At 39.8% G+C, this 26,384-nt stretch overlaps 2 protein-coding genes across 2 annotated transcripts; both read left to right on the top strand.

Annotated features, from left to right (window-relative positions):
- The first annotated feature begins 569 nt into the window (after positions 1 to 569).
- Positions 570 to 4,805, top strand: TUBA1A (tubulin alpha 1a). Its single transcript, XM_082636061.1, has 4 exons — positions 570 to 683; positions 2,736 to 2,958; positions 3,101 to 3,249; positions 3,613 to 4,805. The coding sequence occupies exons 1-4, from the start codon at positions 681 to 683 to the stop codon at positions 4,591 to 4,593; spliced, it is 1,356 nt and encodes a 451-aa protein (XP_082492187.1). The 5' UTR covers positions 570 to 680; the 3' UTR covers positions 4,594 to 4,805.
- A 16,066-nt stretch (positions 4,806 to 20,871) lies between these two features.
- Positions 20,872 to 22,321, top strand: LOC309812089 (kelch-like protein 8; the record flags this gene model as incomplete). Its single annotated transcript, XM_082635595.1, has 1 exon — positions 20,872 to 22,321. Exon 1 carries the CDS (start codon positions 20,900 to 20,902, stop codon positions 22,319 to 22,321), a length of 1,422 nt encoding a protein of 473 aa, XP_082491721.1. The 5' UTR covers positions 20,872 to 20,899.
- Positions 22,322 to 26,384: the final 4,063 nt, after the last annotated feature.

Raw genomic sequence — 26,384 nt, 5'->3', positions numbered from 1 at the left:
GAAACCATTTTGGATGGTTCTATTATTGAATCTTTTTTAAATTAAAAAAAAATTACATTTACATTTACCCAAGCCATTCCCATCTTCTCTTCTACTTTATTTTTAAAGCAATTAGAGATGTTGAATCCTCACCGAATGCAGTTTAGTATACTTTGAGGGAGGGGCTGGGAATAATTTTCCATTAAATATCTCATCTCAAATTCTGCGATTACATGTTGGGGGAAAAAACTCTTACATTGGTAATTTTAACTGTAGTTTGAGGTTTAAACAATATAAAATCATCCAACTCCAGTTCTCTTTCTTCCCTCCCCTCACGCCTTCCCAACCCCACCCCATAATGGATGTTCGGCTGACTGTTTTTGCACGGTCTCTTTGTCTGAAGGATGCAAACAGTCTATGGATGCTAGGGAAAAAGGGGTGGGTGAGAGATTACCTCATCCCATGTCGCTTGCACCAATCACCACTCTTCTGTCATGGCTTCTCTGGGCAGATTGAGGGGTCTGGACCAACAGGAAAAGGCCCCAGCCCATCCCCATGGTGACCGAGTTGTATATAGGGAGCCGCATCCGCCCATGTGCCGCAGGTTCTCTTACATCGACCGCCTAAGAGTCGCGCTGTAAGAAGCAGCAACCTCTCCTCCTCCTCTCCGCCATCTGCTCGGCAGCCACAAAACAGCAACTATGGTAAGAATGTTTTCTCCGGCTCTTTGTGACCGTTGGGTGGGGTCAGCCTCCCAGGGTCTACTTGGAAAATCTTGAGCCCTTCTTCCTTTACAACTCGTTTGGATCAGTGTAGCTTTACGCTTTATTTGCGAGGTTGAGATTTGCCCCAAATCCTTGAGCCCGGCCGCCGCCGCAGTGCGGGGTGCAGGAGCCCAGCCAGAACCGCGTCCAGGGCGCAGCGGAACAGTGAGGGAGAACAAAGGCGGCGCGGAGGGAGTTTTTGTTATCCGAGCCCTTCGTTGCAGCAAGCAGCTCATCTGTCGGTGATGAAAGGGTCTGGGGCAGGGAAGGCGATATTGGCGTCGCCTGCTCGGCCCCTGTGTGTGCGTACGGTATTCGTGTGACTCGAAGAGCCCTTCCTCGCGTTGTTCCCCAGGGACAGGGAGAGGAGGAGTCGACCAAAAAGTCGGGGGTCGGTGGGTGTTGCTGGGAAGAAGAGGGGGGAGAGAAGGAAAGGGACAAAGCGGAGCTTCGGGTTAATATAAAAAAATCTCTCGCCAGTTCGTTGACGTTTTAGAAAGATACCCATGTATTAACGTGGAAAATGGTTAGTTTCTGTTGGAACCCGTGGCGGCCGGCGTCAAGGCGGCGCAGGGGCGGAGTTGTTTTGTTTCTTGCTTCTCTGGCCTTGGAACCACAGGGCGGGGTTCGCCCTCACTAAGCCTCCTCTGTCAGGAGAAGACTTTTAATAAGCCTTTCATCTTTGCAGAACCGTAGGCGTTATAAGGTTTTTCATTCACTGTTAAAACTTAGATGAAAATTTTTTTTTCTTGAGGAGCAAAATCACAATTCACTTGACAAGTCCTTTAATGTCTGGTGTGGGGCCGCCCAGCTCTGACTCGTGTGTGTCCGTCTTGGCCGCACGTTCAGCGAGAGAGAAAGCCGATTTTGTGAGCCAGGGTGCTGTATTGCGGAGGACCCAGGGAAACGCCCTTCCCTCCACCCCCCCCCGCCCCCATTTGTCAGTGAATAGACAACGGATAGACAAAGGAAGCTGTAGCCATAGAAGCCATATAGAGAAGACACTCTCTGTTGAATGTAATGAGTATGAATATTCTGTATTCTGTGGTGGTTACAGAATCTCAGAATGAAAATACTATTTTGTTGTTTTAAATAATATTTCATTATCCTTTCACTGGGCTTTTATTCCTTGTTTGGTAGCTTCTGATGTGCTATTTATTTGTAATTTAGGCACCATTGTTTTAAAGATACTAATAATATTTCAGTTTTTTGCAGTGGAGAAGATTCTGGGAAAACTTTTTTTTTTTTAAGTAATGAAAATGCTGCAGACAAAGAAGACATACTCTTGTGCAGCTGTCTTTTGTTCTAGTGCATCTTCATTAATTCATTTCAATGTAGGCATATGGTCCCAGGCTGGGACAGAGGAGGAAAACTGGCAGAATAGCACAATGAGATCATGTAGGCAGTTGCTGGAAATAGAGCTTGCTCTGTTAAATAATGTAGCAGACAGTACAGGCTGGCACAAGGCACAGCAAATGCAGCAATGCAGCAATGCAGGAGGCATTCCTTGTTTAGCTTCTAACCCACTAGTACGGATGGATTCTGCAGAAAGACTGCAAAAGGGTGTGGCTTCCAGCCTCAGCTGCAGTACAGATGTCCATGTTGGAATACCAAGTCCTATTTAGCAGAAATGCTCTTTATTTAAAGGGAAAGGAGGCAGTAATATTGATTACAGTTAATTACTGATTGAATTTACTTCATTTTACAAATTCTGTGCTTTGAATATTTTTTAAATATGAGAAATCTTCTGTTCAAGCATGGCTGTTGGAACAATGGGCTTGCACCATGTGCTAAACAGTGCAACATTATTATTCAGACCACACACATCTGCAGCATTTACAGCAGGTGGTTTTCCTTAACTGTTTCTATTGCGTTATGGATATGACCTCAAATAAATTTGAAGAATACTTCTATATTAGTTTTAGAAATTTACTGAAAACTGAAAATGCTAATATAACTAATTTTACAGTTTTTCTCTGTTCCTTCCCACAGCGTGAGTGCATCTCCATCCACGTTGGCCAGGCTGGTGTCCAGATCGGCAATGCCTGCTGGGAGCTCTACTGCCTGGAACACGGCATCCAGCCTGATGGCCAGATGCCAAGTGACAAGACTATTGGGGGAGGAGATGACTCCTTCAACACCTTCTTCAGTGAGACAGGCGCTGGCAAACATGTGCCCAGGGCAGTGTTTGTAGACCTGGAACCCACGGTCATTGGTGAGTTGACCTCAGTAACCCCAATGAGATCCCGGGGGTCTGGGACAGGAGGTGTGTCCTGGGGGCTCCACTGATGCCCTGGGGTCGAGCAGACTTGTGCAGGTTGTTAGTGATGGGTGGCTGCTTCGTTTTCCCTTTCCAGATGAAGTTCGCACTGGCACCTACCGCCAGCTCTTCCACCCTGAGCAGCTCATCACAGGCAAGGAAGATGCTGCCAATAACTATGCCCGAGGTCACTACACCATTGGCAAGGAGATCATTGACCTCGTCTTGGACCGAATTCGGAAACTGGTATGTTTATTCTCAAGAATAAAGTAAATTAATGAACCTAAGGGAGATATTTGGAATATGCTCTTTTTTTCATACAGAATTGAAATGTAATAGTGAGGTTAATTATTCCTTTAAAGTTTTTTTTTAAGTTCAATTAAAATATGAACTATTTGATGTCATTTTATAAATATTAATAAAGATATTTTTAATAAAGAAATGCTGAGTAATTTAAGGAAGGTCTACATTTTTTAAAAAACTGTTTCTTGTCAAAATATGATCTAAATCTTTGGAATTAATATGAAAAGTGAAAATATTTATTATCATTACTATGATGGTATCACAAAGAGCAATAACTATGTTTTTTCTATTCCTCTTTTGTAACAGGCTGACCAGTGCACAGGTCTTCAGGGCTTCTTGGTTTTCCACAGCTTTGGCGGGGGAACTGGTTCCGGGTTCACCTCCCTGCTGATGGAACGTCTCTCTGTCGATTATGGCAAGAAGTCCAAGCTGGAGTTCTCCATTTACCCAGCCCCTCAGGTTTCCACAGCTGTAGTTGAGCCCTACAACTCCATCCTCACCACCCACACCACCCTGGAGCACTCTGATTGTGCCTTCATGGTAGACAATGAGGCCATCTATGACATCTGTCGTAGAAACCTTGATATTGAGCGCCCAACATATACTAACCTGAATAGGTTGATAGGTCAAATTGTGTCCTCCATCACCGCTTCCCTGCGATTTGATGGAGCCCTGAATGTTGATCTGACAGAATTCCAGACCAACCTGGTGCCCTATCCTCGTATCCACTTCCCTCTGGCCACATATGCCCCTGTCATCTCTGCTGAGAAAGCCTACCATGAACAGCTTTCTGTAGCAGAGATCACCAATGCTTGCTTTGAGCCAGCCAACCAGATGGTGAAATGCGACCCTCGCCATGGTAAATACATGGCTTGCTGCCTGTTGTACCGTGGTGATGTGGTTCCCAAAGATGTCAATGCTGCCATTGCCACCATCAAGACCAAGCGTACCATCCAGTTTGTGGACTGGTGCCCCACTGGTTTCAAAGTTGGCATTAATTACCAGCCTCCCACTGTGGTACCTGGTGGAGACCTGGCCAAAGTACAGCGAGCTGTGTGCATGCTGAGCAACACCACAGCCATCGCTGAGGCCTGGGCTCGCCTGGACCACAAGTTTGACCTGATGTATGCCAAGCGTGCCTTTGTTCACTGGTACGTGGGTGAGGGCATGGAGGAAGGAGAGTTTTCTGAGGCCCGTGAGGACATGGCTGCCCTTGAGAAGGATTATGAGGAGGTTGGTGTGGATTCTGTTGAAGGAGAGGGAGAGGAAGAAGGAGAGGAATACTAAAGTTAAAATGTCACAAAGGTGCTGCTTTTACAGGGAAGCTTATTCTGTTTTAAACATTGAAAAGTTGTGGTCTGATCAGTTAATTTGTATGTAGCAGTGTATACTCTCATGTACAATTACTGACCTATGCTCTAAAACACGATGCTTTGTTATAGATCCAAGCTATCCATTTCTCTGATGGGTTTGAATAAAGTATTCCCTGTCTTAAATGAGCTCAGTCTTGTGCTTTCTATTTGGGTGTCTGAAAATTTTCATCTCTTCAGTAGATTGAGAAGAAAGAATAACTAACTATTGACTGTGGTTTATACATATTCTATGCAATGATTTATTTTTTAATTTTAAATTGTCTTAGTATATTATAAAACTTATTTATAAAATATACCATGCATATCTAAAGATTACTATTAGATGTAAATCAACCATACTTCAATTTTAAAAATCGATTAAAAAAAAGGCGGTAAAGATTACCATTAGATAACATCCATGCTACTCTTAAGTTTTGACTCCATTATAATAGTTCCTTAAATTGCTAGTACTTTGAGAATTGATATTTGCTAATGCACAACCAAAATCTGGTTGACTGCTGAGTCTCATACAACTAACATAAAATGGTGAATATTCCAAATGCATCATCAGGTCTTACAAGCTTATTTTCATGCCCCTCATCTCCTTGGCAAGTGTCTAGTGCCATCATGCTTCCCCTGCCCTGGGTTTTCAAAAGTAGTCTGTTCTCTCCAAGCAATTTCCTACTATGCTAGACCTAGTGCTTTACTTTCTTCTCCAAACTTATTTTCAGATGAATATCACACTGGAAAAGCCTGATACACTTATTCACTCTAATGTGTTAGTTATATGTCTGAACTTTAACTCTCCAAGGATATTCTTATTTTAATATGGGCCAATAACTTCAAAGAACAAAACTCTAACAGTGTAATAGTAGGCATCAACAACCAACACAGTGAATGAAACAGTTTTGGACCAAGGGGTTTTGTCAACAATAGAGTTCAGCTGCCAGTCCAAATGACCAAAAGGCTAAGAACCCAAGGACAGCAAGTTTTGTGCCATCACATTATCTTGTTCTGGGATAATACCCAGTGATAATGAAAAGATTTTTTTAGTATTAACTGCCTATTTAATCTGTTTTTTCCTTGACACTGCCAACTAAGGGGTGTAATAGAATTGTACTGGAATCTGAGTTTAATGTAAGTTAATGGAGATAATGAAGAAGAAGAAATAAGCCAAGATCAGCTAATTTGAGGAACTTGCCTGGTGGTGCAGTGGATGACACTCCATGCTCCCAATGCAGGAACCTGGGGTTCGATCCCTGGTCAGGGAACTAGATTCCCACATGCATGCTGCAACTAAGAGTTCACATGCCACAACTAAGGACCTGGCGAACTGCAACTAAGAAGCCCACCTGCCGCAACTAAGACCAGGTGCAACCAAATAAATTTTTTTTTTAAAAAAGATCAACTAATTTGAAAGCCAATTCAGAATTGCTCAGTAGTTTTAACTAAAGCTAATGCAAACAGATCTGATGTACAAAAGTAAAAGGTCTTGCTCATTCAGATAAAAAACAATGTGGAGGGACTTCCCCGGTGGTCCAGTGGTTAAGACTCCACGCTTCCACTGCAGAGGGCATGGGTTCAATCCCTGGTTGGGGAACTAAGATCCCACATGCTGCACAGCACGGCCCCCCCAAAAATTTGGCAACTAGATCAAATGTCAGTTTTTAATGTACATTCCCAGCACACAGCAAAGTATAAGGGATACGGTAGATGTACAATGGTTATTGGTTGAATGAGTAAAACATAGGATAAAGAGCTACAAATATAAAAATCATAGAAGTTAAATAAAAGCCCTATGATCCTAATCTCAATTGTAAATATCAGTGTGAATTTGTTATATATTCTCTATTATGAAAGAAAATTTTTTTTTATAGCTTTGTCCACTGAAAATGCCTAGAACCAATGTAACAGTAGTATCCCCAGCACTCAGATGGTGGTCGCTAAATATCATTTCTCACTGAAAGGAAGCAGGACATTTTAGAGAAATGACTAATTCCAAGCCTGGAGCAGGAAATATACAAGTTCAGCCCAAGTATTTTCTCATTCCAGAAAGCAAGGAAGATATAAAAGACAAAGTCAAATCAAAGGGACACAGGAGTCAGGTTGAAGGGGCTCTCATTAATGGTACAACGTAAGTATTGAAAACAATACTGACTGCAATGTATTGAACCATACAAAATTTGTTAAAATCCATGAGATCATAATGGCTTTGTTTAGCTTAAAAAAGAATGTAGAGGGGCTTCCCTGGTAGCGCAGTGGTTGAGAGTCCGCCTGCCGATGCAGGGGACACGGGTTCGTGCCCCGGTCTGGGAAGATCCCACATGCCGTGGAGCGGCTGGGCCCGTGAGCCATGGCCGCTGAGCCTGTGCGTCCAGAGCCTGTGTTCTGCAGCGAGAGGCCACAACAGTGAGAGGCCCGCATACCGCAAAAAAAATGTAAAAATTACTAAAAACATTAAATAGAATGATCATATGATCCAGAAATTCCATTTCTGGGTAAATACCCAAAAGAACTGAGAGAAGGGACTCAGATATTTGTACACCCATGCTCATAGTAGCATTATTCACAATAGCCAAAAGGTGGAAGCAACCCTAATGTCCATCAATTGATGAATGAATAAACAAAATGTAATACACATACAATGGAATATTATTCAGCCTTAAAGAAGGAAATTTTGACACACATTATAACATGGATGAACTTTGAGGACATCATTCATAAGCCAGACACAAAAGGGCAAATAGTGTCTCATTCCAATTATGAGGTAACTAGAATAGTCAAATTCATAGAGACAGAAAATAGAATAGGAGTTCCCAGGGGCTGGGGGGAAGCATATAATGGGAAGTTATTGTTTACTGGATACAGTGTTTCATCTGTTTGGAATGATGAATAGTGGTGACGGTTGCACAGTGATGTGAATGTACTTAATGCTACTGAATTGAACCTAGGGGCAGGACAGGAATAAAGACGCAGACGTAGGGCTTCCCTGGTGGCGCAGTGGTTGAGAGTCCGCCTGCTGATGCAGGGGACATGGGTTCATGCCCCGGTCTGGGAGGATCCCACATGCTGCAAAGTGGCTGGGCCCGTGAGCCATGGCCGCTGAGCCTGCGCGTCCGGAGCCTGTGCTCCGCACCGGGAGAGGCCACAGCAGTGAGAGGCCCGAGTAACGCAAAAAAAAAAAAAAAAAAAAAAAAAAAAGGACGCAGACGTAGAGAATGGACTTGAGGACACGGGGAGGGCGAAGGATTAGCTGGGATGAAGTGAGAGAGTGGCACTGACATATATATACTACCAAATGTAAAATAGATAGCTAGTGGGAAGCAGCCGCATAGCACAGGGAGATCAGCTCGGTGCTTTGTGACCACCTAGAGGGGTGGGATAGGGAGGGTGGGAGGGAGACGCAAGAGGGAGGGGATATGGGGATATATGTATATGTATAGCTGATTCAATTTGTTATACAGCAGAAACTAACACAACAATGTAAAGCAATTATACTCCAATAAAGATGTTAAATAAATAAATAAAATGATGATAATAATAATAATAACAAATGGGATAAAATGGAAGCAACAGGGATATATTGTACAGCACAGGGAAATATAGCCATTATTTTGTAATAACTTTAATTTTTATTTTTTAAGTATAGTTAATTTACAATATTTTGTAATAACTTTAAATGAAGTATAATCTATAAAAATATGAATCACTATGTTGTACACCTGAAACTTGTATATTATTGTAAATCAACCATACTTCAATTTTTTAAAAAGGTTAAAATGGTAAATTTTATGTTTGCATATCTTACTACAATTAAAATAAACAAATAAACAATAGAAAGCATAAACCAAAATTTTTTTAAAAAATTACCTGTAGGGGAAGGGAATATGGTCTAACCAGACTTCTTTGATATTTGTTGTATCATTTGACTGTGGAAACATGTGACTGTATTATGTATCATACAAAAGAATTAAATCAAGGTGGAAAAAATACCTAATAATTAAAAGCAAAATGAAACCAGTGAATCTAACCAAGTATGAAGTTGGTGGCTTAATTACAAACTGGAAAATTATTTCAAGTGACTTAAAAACATAGTAATTTGGGAATTCCCTGGAGGTTCAGTGGTTGGGACTCTGTGCTTTCACTGCCAAGGGCCCAGGTTCGATCCCCAGTCGGGGACCTAAAATCCCACAAGCTGTGGGGGAGGGCAGCCAAAAAAAAAGAGTGTAATTTCGTTGTATATCCATAGTAAGTATATAGCCTAAGGAAGAAAAGGAACTCCAAAAAACCAAGCTGTTTTCAGTAATCATATAGTCATTAATAATACTGATATTGTTATTCTGAAACTATTACATATTAGAATAAGTGAAATAATTCATTAATGTTATTAGTAAACAAAAACCTTAAAAGTTATTATAATTATATGATATATGTTCAAGAAAGTAGAGATATGAGGAACAATCCAAATCAAAATTCTAGAGATGAAAAATACATCTGAGGTTTAAAAAAAAAATACTAAATGGGATGAACAGGGGACTTCCCTGGCGGTCCAATGGTTAAGACTCCATGCTTCCACTGCAGGGGGCACAGGTTTGATCCCTGGTCAGAGAGTCGGGGAACTAAGATCCCGCATGCCACACAGCAAGGCGAGAAAAAAAAAAAGGGATGAACAGTAGATTAGACCACAGAAGAAAAGATTAATGAATTGAAGACGTAACAATAAAAAGTACCCAAAATGAAAAAAATGAAACACAGAACAACAAAAACTGAGGAAAAAAATGAACAAATATATGGATACTAAATAGAACGTAAACAGGAGCACATTGATGATGACACAGCATTTTTAAACAGTTTATAAACTTTCAAGAATGAGATTTTAAACTTTTGGCTTTTATATTTTCTCAATTACAAACTACTTTCAACACAAAATACACTGCCACAAATACATTTAAAATAAATTTTATAAATTTATAAGGAAATATTTTTAGGATTAGAATTTAAATAACTTTAAAACACTTTTTTAATATATCATTTATTTTAATTTAATTTTATTTTTTAAATTTTAATTTAATTTTATTTTTTGCCACACAGCTTGTGGGATCTTAGTTCCCCAACTAGGACTGAACCACCAGGGAATTCCCTGTTTTACTTTATTTTTAATTGTGGTAAAATACACACAGAATAAAATTTACTATCTTAACCATTAGTTAAGTGTACAGTTCAGTAGTGTTAAGTGCATTCACATTGTTGTGCGACCAATCTCCTGAATTCTTTTCACCTTGAAAAACTAAAACTCTATACCCATTGAACAATAATTCTCCACTCCACCCTCCCGTAGCCTCTGGCAACCACTGTAATAGAGAAGAACAAATCTGACTCCATATTGGATCTGTTTCTTTTACTTTAACCTTTGTATTCTATTACTTTTTCTATAAGTTAAGAATGTTGAGCTTCCCTGGTGGCGCAGTGGTTAAGAATCCGCCTGCCAATGCAGGGAACACGGGTTCGATCCCTGGTCTGGGAAGATCCCACATGCCACGGAGCAACTAAGCCTGTGTGCCACATCTACTGAGCCTGCACCCTAGAGCCTGCAAGCCACAACTACTGAAGCCCGTGCGCCTAGAGCCCGTGCCCTGCAACAAGAGAAGCCACCCAGTGAGAAGCCTGCGCACCGCAATAAAGAGTAGCCCCCGCTCACCGCAACTAGAGAAAAGCCCGTGTGCAGCAACAAAGACCCAAAGCAGCCAAAAAAAAAAAAAAAAAAATGTTGCGGGAGTTCCCTGGCTGTTCAGTGGTTAGGACTCTGCACTTTCACTGCCAAGGGCACGGGTTCAATTCCTAGTCAGCGAACTAAGATTCCACAAGCAAAAAAAAAAAAGAATGTTGCCTATAGCCTGAAATATACAGGACAGCCCATTCTCAATGCTCTTACTTTCAAAGGTATAAATCTTTTCTATTCCTACAGAGATAAAAAGTTTCAGAACAAAATATACAAATAGTTCATACAACTCAATAACAAAAATCAAAAACAATCCAATCAAAAAATGGGCAGAAGACCTAAATAGACATTTCTCCAAATAAGACATACAGACAGTCAATAGGCACATGAAAAGATGCTCAACATCACTAATTATTAGAGAAACGCAAGTCAAAACTACAATGAGGTACCACCTCACACCAGTCCAGAATGGCCATCATTAAAAAGTTTACAAATAACAAATGCTGGAGAGGGCGTGGAGAAAAAGGAACCCTCCTACACTGTTGGTGGGAATGTAAATTGGTACAGTCACTATGGAAAACAGTATGGAGGGTCCTTAAAAAACTAAAAATAGAGGTGTCATACAATCCAGCAATCCCACTCCTGAGCATATATCTGGAGAAAACTCTAATTCGAAAAGACACACACACTGCAATGTTCATAGCCACACTGTTTACAATAGCCAAGGCATGGAAGCAAGCTAAATGTCCATCGACAGACGAATGGATAAAGAAGATATGGTGTATATATACACAGTGGAATACTACTCAACCATAAAAAAGAATGAAATAGTGTAATTTGCAGCAACATGGATGGACCTAGAGATTATCATAGTAAGAGATGTAAGTCAGAAAGAGAAAGACAGGGGAATTCCCTGGCCATCCAGTGGTTAGGACTCTGCGCTTCCACGGCCAAGGGCCCAGGTTTGATACCTGGTCAGGGAACTAAGATCCCACAAGCCATGTGACATGGCCAAAAATAAAAACAGTTTAAAAAAAGTGAAAAAAAAATAATAAAGAGAAAGACAAAAACCATATGATGTCACTTATATGTGGAATCTAAAATATGATACAAATGAAGTTATTTATGAAACAGAAACAGACTCACAGACATAGAAAACAAACTGATGGTTACCAAAGGGGAAAGGAGGTGGGGGAGTGATAAATTAGGAGTTTGGGGTTAGCAGATACAAACTATTACATATAAAATAGATAAACAACGAGGTCCTACTCTATATAGCACAGGGAACTATATTCAGTATCCCATAATAAACCATAATGAAAAAGAACATGAAAAAGAATATATACATATAACTGAATTACTTGCTGTACACCAGAAACTAACACAACATTGTAAATCACCTACACTTCAATTAAAAAATTAAAAAGTTGCATAACAGAGAATAACATTTGTCTTGTCAGAGGTTTATAGGAAAATTGTGACCAGACCTATGTGGACAGTTGCAACAACAAAGGATTCTGGCACCAAGAAGTTTGCAGCAACCAACCACACCCCCTCCCCTTTTAGTATAAAAGAAGCTTGAATTCTAACTCAGGGAAAGTGGTTCTTTGGGACACTCGTCCACCATCTTCTCAGTCTGCTGTCTTTCTGAATAAAGTCGCTATTCCTTGCGCCAAAGTGTCTCTTGATTTATTGGCCTGTGGTATGGCAAGCAGTATAAGCTTAGACTCAGTAACACCATTTATTCCACTTTCTGTCTCTTAATTTGTCTATTCTAAGTACCTCAAATAATAGAATAAGACAGTATTTGTCTTTTTGTAGCTTATTTCACTTAGCATAACAACCTCAAGGTTCGTCCATGTTATAGCCAACATTTCCTTCCTTTTCAAAATTTCCTTCCTTTTTAAGGCTGAATAATATTCCATTATATGTATATACTACATTTTGTTTATCCATTCATTCATTCATTGATGGACATTAGGGTTGCTTCCACATTTTGGCTATTGTGAATAATGCTGTCATGAACATGGGTATATAGTATCTCTTCCAGAACCTGCTTTCAATTTTTTGAGTTTTATACCCAGAAGTGGATTTGCTGGATCATAATATATGGTAATTCTATGTTTAATTTTTTTTGAGGAATTGCCACACTATTTTCCATAGAGACTAAACCATTTTACATTCCCACCAACAGTGTATAAAATTTCCATTTTCTATATATATCCTTGCTAACACTTGTTATTTTCTGTTTTGTTTTTGGTTTTCTTTTCACTGGATGGCTTGCAGAATCTCAGTTCCCCAACCAGGGATTGAACCTGGGCCACAGCAGGGAAAGTACGGAATCCTAACCACTAGACCACCAGAGAACTCCCCTTGTTTTTCTTTTTTTTTTTTTTTACAGTAGCCATTCTAGTGGGTGTTAGGTGGTATCTCACTGTGGTTTTGATTTGCATTTCCCAAATGATTACTGATGTTTAGCATCTCTTAATGTACTTATTGGCCATTTGGGTATCTTCTTTGGAGAAATGTCTATTCAAGTCCTTTGCTCACTCTTAAATTGGGTTGTTAGTATTTTTTTTTTTTTTTTTTTTTTTTTTTTCCTTTTTGCTGTATGCGGGCCTCTCACTGTTGTGGCCTCTCCCGTTGCGGAGCACAGGCTCCGGATGCGCAGGCCCAGCGGCCATGGCTCACGGGCCCAGCCGCTCCGCGGCATATGGGATCCTCCCAGACCGGGGCACGAACCCGTATCCCCTGCATCGGCAGGCGGACTCTCAACCACTGCGCCACCAGGGAGGCCCGGGTTGTTAGTATTAAAACACATTTATTGGGACTTCTCTGGTGGCGCAGCGGTTAAGAATCTGCCTGCCAATGCAAGGGACACAGGTTCAAGCCCTAGTCTGGGAAGATTCCCACATGTCACGGAGCAACTAAGCCTGTGTACCACAACTACTGAGCCTGCACTCTAGAGCCCATGAACCACAACTACGGAGCCTGCATGCCACAGCTACTGAAGCCCACACGCCTAGACCCTGTGCTCCACAGCAAGAGAAGCCACTGCAATGGGAAGCCTGCGCACCACAGCAAAGAGTAGCCCCCACTCACTGCAACTGGATAAAGCCTTGGTGCGGCAGCAAAGACCCAACACAGTCAAAAATAAATAAATAAATAAATAAATTAAAAAAAAAAAAACATATTTATCTTGGGACTTCCCTGATGGTGCAGTGGTTAAGACTCTGAGCTCCCAATGCAGGGGTCTCAGGTTCAGTCCCTGGTCAGGGAACTAGATCCCACATGCACGGCTCAACTAAGAGTTCGCATGCCACAACTAAGGAGCCCATGAGCCGCAACTAAGGAGCCCCCCTGACGCAGTGCAAACAAATAGATAAATAAATATTTTTTAAAAACCACATTTATCTTGCTATTTAATCTATGAGGTTATAATAATCTTGAGAAAATCAAAATGTAAAAAATTGACAGCAAAAAGAATATTTTGAGACCATTATATAAATTTTATAATTATATTGTATGCAACAATTTCTTCATATTAAAAAGTATGGTGCTCATCCTATCCTTTTCTCTATCTTTAATTGGAATGTAACTCTTAGCCTTGAGACAACATATGTTTTGTAATTTTTTTAATCAAATGTATGGAGAGGATATATCTCAATGTAAGAATTTCTATCTTATTTATATAATGTTAAGAATTTTTATCAGAATGGATATTGAATTTTATTAAATGTGTTTCCAGTAATATTTGGAGGCTGACATGATTTTTCTCCTTCAGCACATTATAATGAATTATTCTAAAAGCTTTTCTAATGCTGAGTCATCACTGCATTTCCAATACAAAAAACTTGGTCATGGTGATTATTCATTCTTCTAATGTGCTACCAGATTCTATCTGATGATGTGAATTTTCACTCCCATCAGCAATGTTTTGGAGTCTTATATTATTTTTAATATAAGTTCACTAGAGTCCTGAGAATGGGCTGAAGGTGAAATATTTTCTCCCTGGATTTTTACCAGTCTCACATGTTTCCGACTATCACCTTGTGCCACCAAACCTTGATTGGTGTTTCTAATTGTCCTCCTTCCAGGGAGGGATTTTGCAGCTTTTTAGCTAAAAGGAAGGTCTGTATGTGAGTATCTCTCACACTCATACATTGTCCTCTACTATCTTTTTATTTAGGTTGGGAGTGTGGGAGGTTGTGGGCAGGGGGAAGGAGGATGGGAAGGCTTCACTGTCTTTGAAATGAGTTTCCTTTCTTCTATTGCCTCTGAGAGCTTTGGGTCTGGAGGCCTGACCACCAGGCCATCAGCTGCCTGAGTCTAAAGCCTGGAGATGGTGGATAATCCCCAAGCCACAGAATTTGTGTCTCTGGAGAACTGCCTTCTTCAAAGAGGAGGTAGGGGGAAGTGAATTGGTTATTAGTTTCCGAGTTTTGCCAAATAAAGTAGAATCTAAGAAGAAAAAAAACCTCATATGAGTCATATTATGTATTTTTCAATATAGACTGTACATCACACTAGAGTACATTCCAGAAAAAAAAATGTAATTCCACCAGAAGCCTATATCGTGCAGTCCAGGTAAGTAGGCCTTTGATGACCTAGCTTAATTCCGAGATAGAACTTAGAGTATCTAAAGCAGGAGGTCATTCTCGATGACTATAGGTAGTGAGAGCAGATATCCTCATCTTGTTTCCAGTCTTAGAGAATGTTTACTATTTCACCATTAGGCATGAAGTTAGCTGTCAGTTTTTCATATATGCTCTTTATCAGGTTAAAGTTTCTTTCTATTCCTAATTTGCTGAGAATTTTTATTTTTATAAGTGGATATTGGATTTTGTCAAAATTTTTTTCTGAAATGATCACATGGGTTTTTACCTTTATCCTACTAATATGGTGAACTGGGTTCATTGCCTTTTGAATATGAAACCAACCTTGCATTTCTGGGATACACTATACTTGGTTTATATTTTAAAGCTGAGATTCTTAACCTAGGACTCTGGAAAACATAGATACTTTAGGGACTTGCCTGATGGTCCTGTGGCTAAGACGCCGTGCTCCCAATGCAGGGGGCCTGGGTTCAATCCCTAGTCAAGGAACTAGATCCCACATGCCTCAACTAAGAGTTCGCATGCCGCAACTAAAGATTCTGCACACAGCAATGAAGATCCTGTGTGTCACAACTAAGATGCATTGCAGCCAAATAAATAAACAAATATTTTAGAAACAAACAAAACATAGGTACTTCATAAAGGATTCTCATGGGTTGGTGAACTCCCTGATGTTGTATGCAAAATTCTGTGTGAATACACTCATGGTAGACTATCGCCAAAGTTAGCCACTAACTGTTTCTCTCATCCCTGTAGGTACATGCTATGTCTCCCATCAAGAGGTGGAGTCTATTCCTCCTTAAAACTCACTTGGCCTTATGACTGCTTTGACTAATAGGATGTGACAGAAGAGAAGCTACACCAGATCTAGGTCAAGCCCTTAAGAAGTCTGGCAGCTTGTTTTCATTCAGAGAGGTCATCATGTGGAAAAAAAACAGGACACCCCATCCAACAGTGAGCACAAAGACCCCAAACATGGGAATGTGACTGTCCTAGGCATTCCAGCACCAGCTGAAATCCCAGCTGAATGCAATTACATGAATTAGCCAGATGACACCACATGGAACAGAACTGTCCATAACCCACATAACCATAAAAAATAATAATTGTTGTTTTAAGTCAATACATTTTGGGGTAGTTTGTTACACAGCAATAGATATCTGATTCAGGGCTTAACCACACATCTGGAGAGAAAATATACAGTTTTTGTTTATTTGTTTGTTTGTTTTTATTTCTTTTTCGCTGTGTTGGGTCTTCGTTGCTGCACGCAGGCTTTCTTTAATTGCAGCAAGCAGGGCCTACTCTTCATTGCGGTGCACGGGCTTCTCATTGCGGTGGTTTCTCTTGTTGTGGAGCACAGGCTCTAGGCTCACGGGCTTCAGTAGTTGTGGCATGTGGGCTCAGTAGTTGTGGCTTGTGGGATCTAGAGCACAGGCTCAGTAGTTGTGGTGCATAGGCTTAGTTGCTCCGTGGCATGTGGGATCTTCCCAGACCAGGGCTCAAACCCGTGTCCCCTGCAATGGCAGGTGGATTCTTAACTACTGCACCACCAGGGAAGTCCCTACAGTTTTCATTAGATCCTCCAAAACAATTAAAACCACTAGAGGAATGAAACACTGAATACTCCTTAGGAAACACCTGATAATTTTTTTCAGTGTTTTTGATAGATATTATCAGCAATGTGCTTGAGATTTTGCCCTATGTAAGTAGACTATAGCTACTGAATTTGGCAATTGAATGAAAGGTCATATACTTTAGCAATCTAATGCAACTGACAACCTAAGGTGAAAAATAAGAAAACTTACTGGACCATCACTCCTCTATTCTGAAGCAAGTTTAGGTAGTACTTGAAGGTTCTTCAAAACTCTTCACAAAAAAAATATACATATGAACATGTGAAAGTATACACACAAAAATTACATGCAGAGGAATGAACAAAAAAAACCCCCAAAGTTCTACACCATAAAATGTCATTAAAATATAGTTGCATACATAAACCAGCTGAATGTATTCAACTGTAATCATAAATAGTGCACCCATGGTGGGAAGTGAGTGTGATTTGAACCTGAGCTACAATCTACCTGGGTAGAGTCTGGATAAAAAATGACTGAGACATAGGGCATGGCTTCCATTCGATAAATGGGGTGGGGTAGAGAAGAGGGTTGGAAGGATAATGATAATACTGTAGACAACTAGTTCCTATCGAGTAATAGGCATAATGAATCAGAAGGGTCCAAGGTAGTACGGCAAAGGGAAGTTAACCCTGGAAAAAGGAGCTTGAAGAGATCAGGCGAGGTACCCAGATAGTTCAAAGAGAATACATCAGGAACCCAGGCAAGGCCTGCTAGGCAGATTGGCTCCCATGTTAGGCATTATTTCGGGAAACAACAGCTAAATGTTACTTTAAGTGTCCAGGATGTTGAAGGCCAAGATATCCAAGGTCTGACCTAGAGAGGAAGGACAAACCCAGGATTCTGGGTGGCATTCATAGAAATCCTTGCTGCAGCATATCACAGAAGGAATGACCCAGCCCAGTGACAATATACAAGAAAGCAAACCAAGTGAGTTACATACTGGAACTCATGGGGAAACCCTTGATGAAGGAAACACAAGAAAACAAGGTGAGAACCAAGGAAGCTAATCAGTTGTAATGCCGTAATGGAAAAATTAGAGCAGCAAGCAGTTGAAGAGATGAAGTGAGGGTCAGGAATATGGGTGCAGCCAAGATGGGTTCTACTAGAAAAGATCTCTAATGAGGTTTCAGTCATGCTGTTGGCCAGGGCTGCAGTCTAATCTGAAGACTCAACTGAGAGAGAATTCTATTCCAAGCTCACTCCCATGGTTGTTGGCAGAATTTAGTATCTGGACAGCTGTTCAATCGAGGGCCTCAGTTCCTTGCTGCCTGTTAGCTGGAGACCTCCTGCATGCAGTTCCTTGACACATGGGCCTCTTCAAAGGGCAGCACAACCTGGCAATTGGCTTCCCTCAGAGCAAGTGAGCAAGAGAGAAAAAGAGAGTCCTCAAAACAGAACCCACAGTCTTTTTCCAACCTAACCTCAGAAACAACATCTTATTACTTTTGCTGTAGTCTGTTAGAAGTGACTCACTAGGCCCAGCCTACTGTCAAGGGGAGAACATAGGACATGAATACTAGAAGAAGGGGTACAATGGAGGCCCCATCTTAGAGGCTGTGTATCATATTACTCAGATCTAAAAACTCTATCCCTATATTTAATTGTCACAAACATCAAATTTCTGGCAGTGATGATCTGACTGGCCCAGTTTGGGTTAGAATTTCTCCTTTGGGTCTGTTAGCCTTGGCAAGATCATGTAATATATTTTATTATTTTTAGACACTTCTAGAGAATAGGAAATTGTTGTAGGCTTGTTAGTCACATGAAAATTTGTTACAAAGATACATTATCAAGCTATTATTACAACTATATAAAAACTAAAAAGATTACTTGAGATTTAGTATTGGGAAATCAGGCTAAGGAATGTTTTCACTCAGTCTCATTGATGATTGCCTTATTCTCTAGAGCTAAAGGGAGAGAGTGAGCCATCATTTTATCACCTGCAGAGATAATTTAATGGGACAATTTAGACACATCTTATCTAAGTCAAATTAGAAGACTCTCAGAATTATGAAGGAAGTAGTGGGTGAGAGAATAAAGAAAACAGATATAGCAGAAATAAGACCAACAAAAGGAGAGATTTTTAAAGAAAAATTCACTTGATGTCCTTGAAAGTCAAGGCATCTCAAAGGTAAACAGAAAATCATCTTTGCTGACACTGACACAATATTTACATAAAGGCAAATAACTTAAGGTAGGCTCTGAGTATCACTGCTTTGCTTAATTGTCTTATTTTTAAAGTTATTCCATAGGGAGTTCTGCTCTCAGTAATAGTGGAGTTTCTTGCAGACCAAGCCTACAGCAAAGAAACAACTGGAAAATATGAACAAAATTTAAAATAAAAAAATCTATTTGTAGATATCAGAGAGGTACCAAGGCAGCAAGGACTTGAGGGGCTAAAATCTCAGACAGAAAAGAAGTTCTAAGAGATAAGCCTGACATTCAGTGCCTCTTTTCCCCTTAAAGCATTACTGATTCAAAAGTAGTAATGAAAGTTTGAGAAGCTGAGCAAAAAGCAGTAGCTAAATGGCTGAAAAACTAAACTGGTCTTCCTTCCTCCCACAGAACTTGTGGGGGGGGGAAACTGGAGGTTCAGGACCTAACAAGATAGAGGAAACCTGGCAACCACCCCTTACTTTTAGTTGAAACCCTCAAAGGCCTACACCTAAGGAGAGACCAGCTCCTATAAATACTAAAGCTCAACTTCTCATTACAAAATCCCTGGCTTGATTAAGAGAGTCTAAGCTTACCCTAACTGACTGTCAGAAGCAAAAACAAACCCTTGCAAGAAGAAGACTACACCATTCAGGGCTTCAAATGATCTCTTTAATTTTTCATAAACCATTTTCAGTATTAAACAAAAAATTACTAGTATTCCAGACAAGATCAAATGACAAAAGCTGAAGAGATATCAGAGAAGAGAAACAGATCCACAGAAGAGCCAGATACTGGAATTATCAGACTTGAATTTTAAAATAACCATAATGAATAGGTTTGAGAAATTAAATGACAAGATGGAGAAAGTCCATAGAGGAAACTGTACGAAATATGAAATGGAAATTCTAGAACTGAAAAAAAATCACATTTAAGAACTCAACAGGGCTTAACAGCACACTGCACACAAATAAAAAGATAATTAGTGAACTAGAAGATAGGTCAGAAAAATCATCTAGACTGAAGCTCACACAGATAAAAAAGAAAAAGAACGGGGATTCCCTGGTGGCCCGGTGGTTAGGACTCCTTGCTTCCACTGCAGGGTGCCTGGGTTCAATCCCTGGTTGGGAAACTAAGATCCTGCAAGCTGTGCAAAGGAACAACAGTAAGGCTAACAGTTGGCTTCTCAACAAAGTGATGAAAGCCAAAGATAATGGAATGACACATTCAAAGTGTTGCAAGATAATAACTGCCAAGCTAGAATTCTATACTCAATAAAAAATGTTCTTCAAAAGTAAAGACAAAAAAAAAGAAGAAGACAAATTAAATACATTTTCAAACAAAAACTGAGAGAACTTGCCACTGGCTGACCTGAATTAAAGGAATACTAAAGGGAATTCTTCGAATAAAAGGAAACTAATCCTAAATGGAAGCAGAGATATGCAAGAAGAAATTTAGCAATAAAAAGGGTAAATAAGAAGGTAAATCCTAAAGAATATTCAGCTGACATTTAAGGATATATGAGAACAGGTAAAAATAAAGAATTTATGGAATGAAAAGCTATGATCTTCCAGGAAAACAATTTGCAGATGAATTAAAGGAGAGAATGTTTACTGTCCAGATCTGAATTGTGGCTGGAAAATTAAGCAGAAGGACTATCTCAAAGCAAAGAGCTTAAATACAAACAGAAATCATGATGGAAAATACAAGACTTAGAGGATAGATCCAGGAGACCTAATACGCAAATAATGGCAGTTCCAGAAGAGAAAAGAGAACAACAGGTGGCAATACTTTAAAAAATACTATAGATTGCCGGATACAAAAATATACAAAGGCTCAAAAGAGTGCGCGTCCGTCGAGTGCTCGCGTGGGGCTGGTACGGCGCCGCTCAGGGCTGCGGGAACCTGGTAGCGCGGCTGCAGCCTTGGCGAGGCCGGGAGGAACCGAGCGCCGGGACGAACCGAGGACTGAACTAACTGGACAATGGCAGTTAAGTAGGTTTTGAAAAATGTCTGAAGTTTAGTGAACTGCATCTACGTTCTGCCTTTTCCCCATCCTTTACAAAATAATAAATGGGATGTCTGAGAAGAGAGCTGTATTAAAAGAAGAGTGTTACAAATGGTTTCAGAATCTATGAATGCAAAACAAGCTAGGAATCGCTTCACAAAGGGGAAAAGGCAACAGCACCAGCAAATAAAGAACAGATCTTCACTTGGTGATGGTGATGGAGAAGACTCCTTTATCTTTGAAGCAAATGAAGCTTGGAAAGATTTTCATGGTTCTCTTCTTCAGTTTTATGAAAATGGAGAACTCTGTGATATCACATTGAAGGTTGAACTGATGGCTAGAGCTTGTTGTGAATACGTGAAGTTACATTTTCATCCCTCCAGTTGTCTGGCAGTAAGAGCCTTTGCAGAAAGTCACAATCATATAGACTTAATGGACATGGCGGATCAGTATGCCTGTGAGCATTTTCCTGAAGTGGTGGAGTGTGAACACTTTGTTCATTTGCCGCTGTTGCCAGTTGATTTTCTTATGGGTGCTGTGGCAAAAGAACAGATTGTCAAACAAAACCTAAAATGTAGAGATTTATTGGATGAAGCAAGAAATTACCACCTTCACTTGAGTAGCAGGGCAGTACCTGACTCTGAATACTCCTTTCGGACTACCCCAAGAAAACATACTGCTGGTGTGCTATTTTGTGTAGGTGGTCAAGGTGGATCAGGTGACCCCTTTCGCTGTATCGAATGCTATTCTATCAACAAAAACAGCTGGTTCTTTGGACCAGAAATGAACAGTCGAAGGCGACATGTGGGTGTAATCTCAGTGGAAGGTAAAGTGTATGCAGTGGGTGGACATGATGGAAATGAACATTTAGGTAGTATGGAGATGTTTGATTGTCTCACTATTAAATGGATGATGAAGGCATCAGTGAACACAAAGAGGCGAGGAATGGCCTTGGCCTCCTTGGGAGGCCCAATTTATGCAATTGGAAGGTTAGATGACAACACTTGCGTCAACAATGTTGAGAGATGTGACATAGAATCTGATCAGTGGAGTACAGTGGCACCAGTGAATACTCCCCGTGCAGGAGTTGACTCTGTGGCTCTTGTGAACCATGTTTATGCAGTAGGTGGCAAAGATGGAGTAGCTTCTCTATCTAGTGTGGAGTGGTGTGATCCACATCTCGATAAATGGATAGAAGTTAAAGAAATGGGTCAGCGAAGAGCAGGCAGTGGAGTTAGTGAGCTCCATGGTTGCTTACATGTTGTTGGTGGCTTTGATGATAATTCTCCTCTGAGTTCAGTTGAGTGGTATGATCCTCGAAGCAACAAGTGGGATTATGTAGCATCCCTTACCACTCCCGGGGTTGGAGTGGGGATCACAACAGTGATGGGCAAAGTATTTGCAGTTGGTGGTCATAATGGCAATGCATACTTAAATACAGTAGATGCATTTGATCCAGTGCTGAATAGGTGGGAGCTTGTTGGACCTGTGTCTCACTGCAGAGCTGGAGCAGGTGTAGCTGTGTGTGCCTAACTAGGCAAATTCCAGATGTAGGTCGTGGATCCAATAATGTGGTTGACTGTATGTGACTTGAGTTCTAGCCACCAACAATTTAATCATATCTGATAGGCAAGAAAGACTACCAGGATTTTGTAATGGCCACCTTTGAACAGCTTTAACTACTACTAGGGTCTCATTTAAACGTAAACTGTTGTATTGTGACTACGTGCAACTTTTGAAATGGTAGCTGAAACTACTAGTAATAAAGTTGATACTTCCCACTTTAACAAATAATGAAGTAGGGAAGGAAGACACTCTAACCTGAAACCATACGTCCTCCAAAGAAAATGTACTTAAAGGAGTGCCAAAACCTTGAAATTCCTTTTTTTAAAAAACTATGGATGAATCAAAATGTATAATGGAGTCATTTGCTGGGCTTTACCTTTTGCCTAAAGGTGTTAACCTTAGGCAGTGGACTTTTCCTAGAGGGGAGATTGTGAACCTATTCATCAACACAAGGATATCAGGACACATTAACAGACCTGCTCCATTTGAAGATCTTTTCTACTTGGTGCTGATGAATTTATGCCTTGTTTTTTCCTAGGTGTTGATTTTTCAATCTCTTTAATATTTACAGAAATAGGAAAAATGTTTCATCTTTCTGAGTGGCCTTTGGCTGTGTTTACAGAAGCTTATAGGAATGCTGTAGGAAGCCCTTAATTTCAGTTTGAATTGTTAGGACACCAAAATATCTAACTGAACTAATTCCACCTGAACAAATCTGCACTTTTATTTTTTCATCTCATGCCGAAAGGATTTGTTTCATAATCAAAAATTGAAACAGAGAGGATATTGGAGGAGAAGGCTTTAAAGTCGACATTATTCTAGTGTCCACTCGAGAGCCTTGAGAGGGAATGGTGTCCGTTACATGACTCCCCAATGAGGGGACTCCAAAAATATGTTTAACACTCTTGTTTGATTTAATCATTTCATTTTGAACCCAAGATTTATTATCTTTCTATTTTGCTATTTGCCACCATCATAGTTTTTCTAAACTGTACAGAGTCTGGATTTATTTATTATCAGAAAATGAATGCATTTTTACAAAAACCCTTTATAGACTGTAGTTGAACTGTTGATTACCTCAAGTCCATCATTACCAATAAAAGATACTGTAAAAACAAACCAAAAAAAATACAAAAATCAACTACATTTTTATATACCAAAAATGATTAGAAATTTTAACTTTACAAAGGATATTGTTCATAACAGTATCAAAAAACATAAAGTGCCTAGGGATAAAATTACCTAAAATATGCAAGACATATTTTAATAAAACTTTATTGAAAAACACTAAAACACACTTAAATACATGGAATTATATACTTAGTCTGTGAGTTGGAAGAGTCACCTAATAAAATGTGAGTTCTCAAATCAATCTATAGATTCAATGCAATTCCAATCAAAATCACAAAAGGTTCCATGTGTGCATTTGCACACGTCATCTAAGCATGCACTTGACAAAGAGCATATATCATAGATGGCACCATACCAGATTTTTTTTAATACAGAATGAATAAAAGTTCCTGTGGACCATTTTATACAACACAGGGAATAGTGGCATCATGAGACAAAGTGCTTTCAGGGGGTCTGCTCTTCTAGAGCAGACTTCCTCATCCTTCTAAGGCTTGGGTAAATATCAATTACGTAGGCACTATGTTTATTTAGACACTATGCTATAAATTGCCTTTCTCTGTAAGAAAGTTGAAGGGTAAGAATATTTACTACTCAGAAACCTAAATACAGATCCTTTTTATCTGGCTATTCAGGCTAAGGTGAAGGACTTAGGTAAGATTAAATTTGACTATGTTCTGTTGTCTGTGTTCAGACTTTCTCTGTTATAACAATTTTCTTGACAGATCATGTAAAGAGACAAGGATTTTGTGTGTGTGTGTATGTCAAACTGTTATGCTACAGAGTCTATCTTTACCACTCTGGAATGTAGCCCCTTCACTCCAAGACTTGGGCTAACAGCAAAATTTTACAATATGATTTAGAGAATTAAAGAGAGTCACAAATATGTCTGTAACAGATTTTTGTTAGTTTATAAATTGTACCAGTGTTAATCAAATAAGCTATTAAGATGATCTTACTAGCTTTATATTTATTAACCAATAACCATATATGCTGTATAGATTCCCTAGTTAGAAAAATCACAGATCTTGGATCTAGTTTTCTCTTGGCAAGCTTGCAAATTATAAATAAAGAAAAGAAATGCCTCTAACAGATTCATAACCAAATACAATTCCAAGTCTTCTTTTTCCACAATATATAGTGTGTATAAATCCATTTACATAAAATTATGTACATATATGTACATACATAGAGAGATGCCTAAAGGATCTTTATCAAATATTACAGTATTTTTACTAATGACAAGATTTCACGTAAATTTTACTTTCATCATAACTTTCTAAGTTGTCTGAATTTTCTAGAATGAGTATACAGAACAAAGGAAAGATGAAATGTTTAAAAAGAAAGGAATTTTTCTGATTTGAACTTAAAAAACTGTTTATACTGGCTATACAGGCTGGGTGTAAAAAAAAAAATCCAGGGTATTCTCAATGATGTACTCTCTTAGTTTTACAAGTCTATTTATAGCTGATAGCTAGCATGCTCTAGATGTCACTCCCAGTTAAGAACCTCTCCAAATCATTATCTTATAAATCACTTTGTGGCAATGAATTAGGAAGTAATTTACTTAAAAGAACACATTAGAGGTGCTAATCATGGGACTTCCCCGGTGGTCCAGTGGTTAAGAATCTGCCTTGCAACGCAGGGGACGCTGGTTCAAACCCTGGTCAGGGAACTGCCACAGGGCAACTAAGCCCGCACGCCACAACTACAGAGCCCATGTGTTCTGGAGCCCACACACCACAACTAGAGAGAAGCCCACGTGCCACAACTAGAGAGAAGCCCACACACCACAACTAAGACCCAATGCAGCCAAAAAAGCAAATAAATAAATGAAATAAATAGACATTTTCAAAATGTATTTTAAGAAAAGGTGTTAAGCAAATGTCTCACCTGCAACCTTGAGCCTGAGCAATTCTCATTCTTTCAGTTTTTTTGGTAAAGAGCAAAAAATCTTAATTTTATCAAAAGAGTATAGGGTTTAAGCAATGTAGTCATAAATAATAGCACCAACTTTAGGAATACTCTGATGTAAATGAAGTTCTCTTCTGAAGAGTCTCACATCCTTATTCAGCACCTCACTTTCTGGTACTGGGCACTCTCAACCCTTACCCATACTCTAATACCCCATTCTGTTTCTCTTACCCAAAGCTTTAATTTCTATCAACAGCCTACTAGTATCTATAAAAATAGTAACTGATTAATTAAAATATCATCTTTTACTAAAGTACTGGCATTTAAACAGGGAATTTTTAGGAACTAAAGATTTGACTTTTAAAAAAACCACCAGGAGAAGAATTTTAAGCACTGTCTTAGGCAAAGCAGATGACATTTTGGGTAGCTATTTCAAGTATCCTGAGACATTAAAATCAGAGTACACAGTGATAGACTAGCATCCATTCTCCCTACCCCAAGGTTAATGCCTGCCCCTAAACTTTATCCCTTGTAGGTTTTTTTCCCTAATATAACAATTTTATTTAAATATAATTCACGTCATACAATTTAAAGTGTACAATTCAATGATTTTCAGTATATTCAGTGTTGTGCGACCATCACCACAATCAACATTAGAGCATTTTCATCATCCCACCCCCCACGCAAAGAAACTCTGTAACCTAGGCAACCCCCACCCCTAAAGAACCACTAATCCACTTCCTGTCTCTTTACAGCTTCCTATTCTGGCCATTTCATATAATGGAGTCCTGAAAGCCCACAGGCACACATTCCCATCAGGGGCTCCCCATGCCCTTCCGGCCAGCTTTCGATTTTCACCTGCCCCCAGTCTTCCATTTTCCTGCTGCGCAGTTCTGTAAACATTAGTAAACTCATAAAGAAGACCCAAGCTCCAAACACGCCCCTCAGTGCTGTGCCTGACCTGGCAGGAAAGTTTCCCCAACAGCCA

Source organism: Mesoplodon mirus, assembly GCF_964341445.2.
Source record: "Mesoplodon mirus genome assembly, chromosome: 11".
Taxonomy (NCBI): Eukaryota; Metazoa; Chordata; class Mammalia; order Artiodactyla; family Ziphiidae; genus Mesoplodon; species Mesoplodon mirus.
Note: the sequence above shows the minus strand (reverse complement) of the source record. Positions and strands in the feature narration are given on the sequence as shown.

Coding starts and splice junctions, on each gene's coding strand:
- TUBA1A (XM_082636061.1), top strand. Junction 2,959..3,100: donor CCTGGAACCCACGGTCATTG/GTGAGTTGACCT, acceptor TTCCCTTTCCAG/ATGAAGTTCGCACTGGCACC. Junction 3,250..3,612: donor TGGACCGAATTCGGAAACTG/GTATGTTTATTC, acceptor CTTTTGTAACAG/GCTGACCAGTGCACAGGTCT.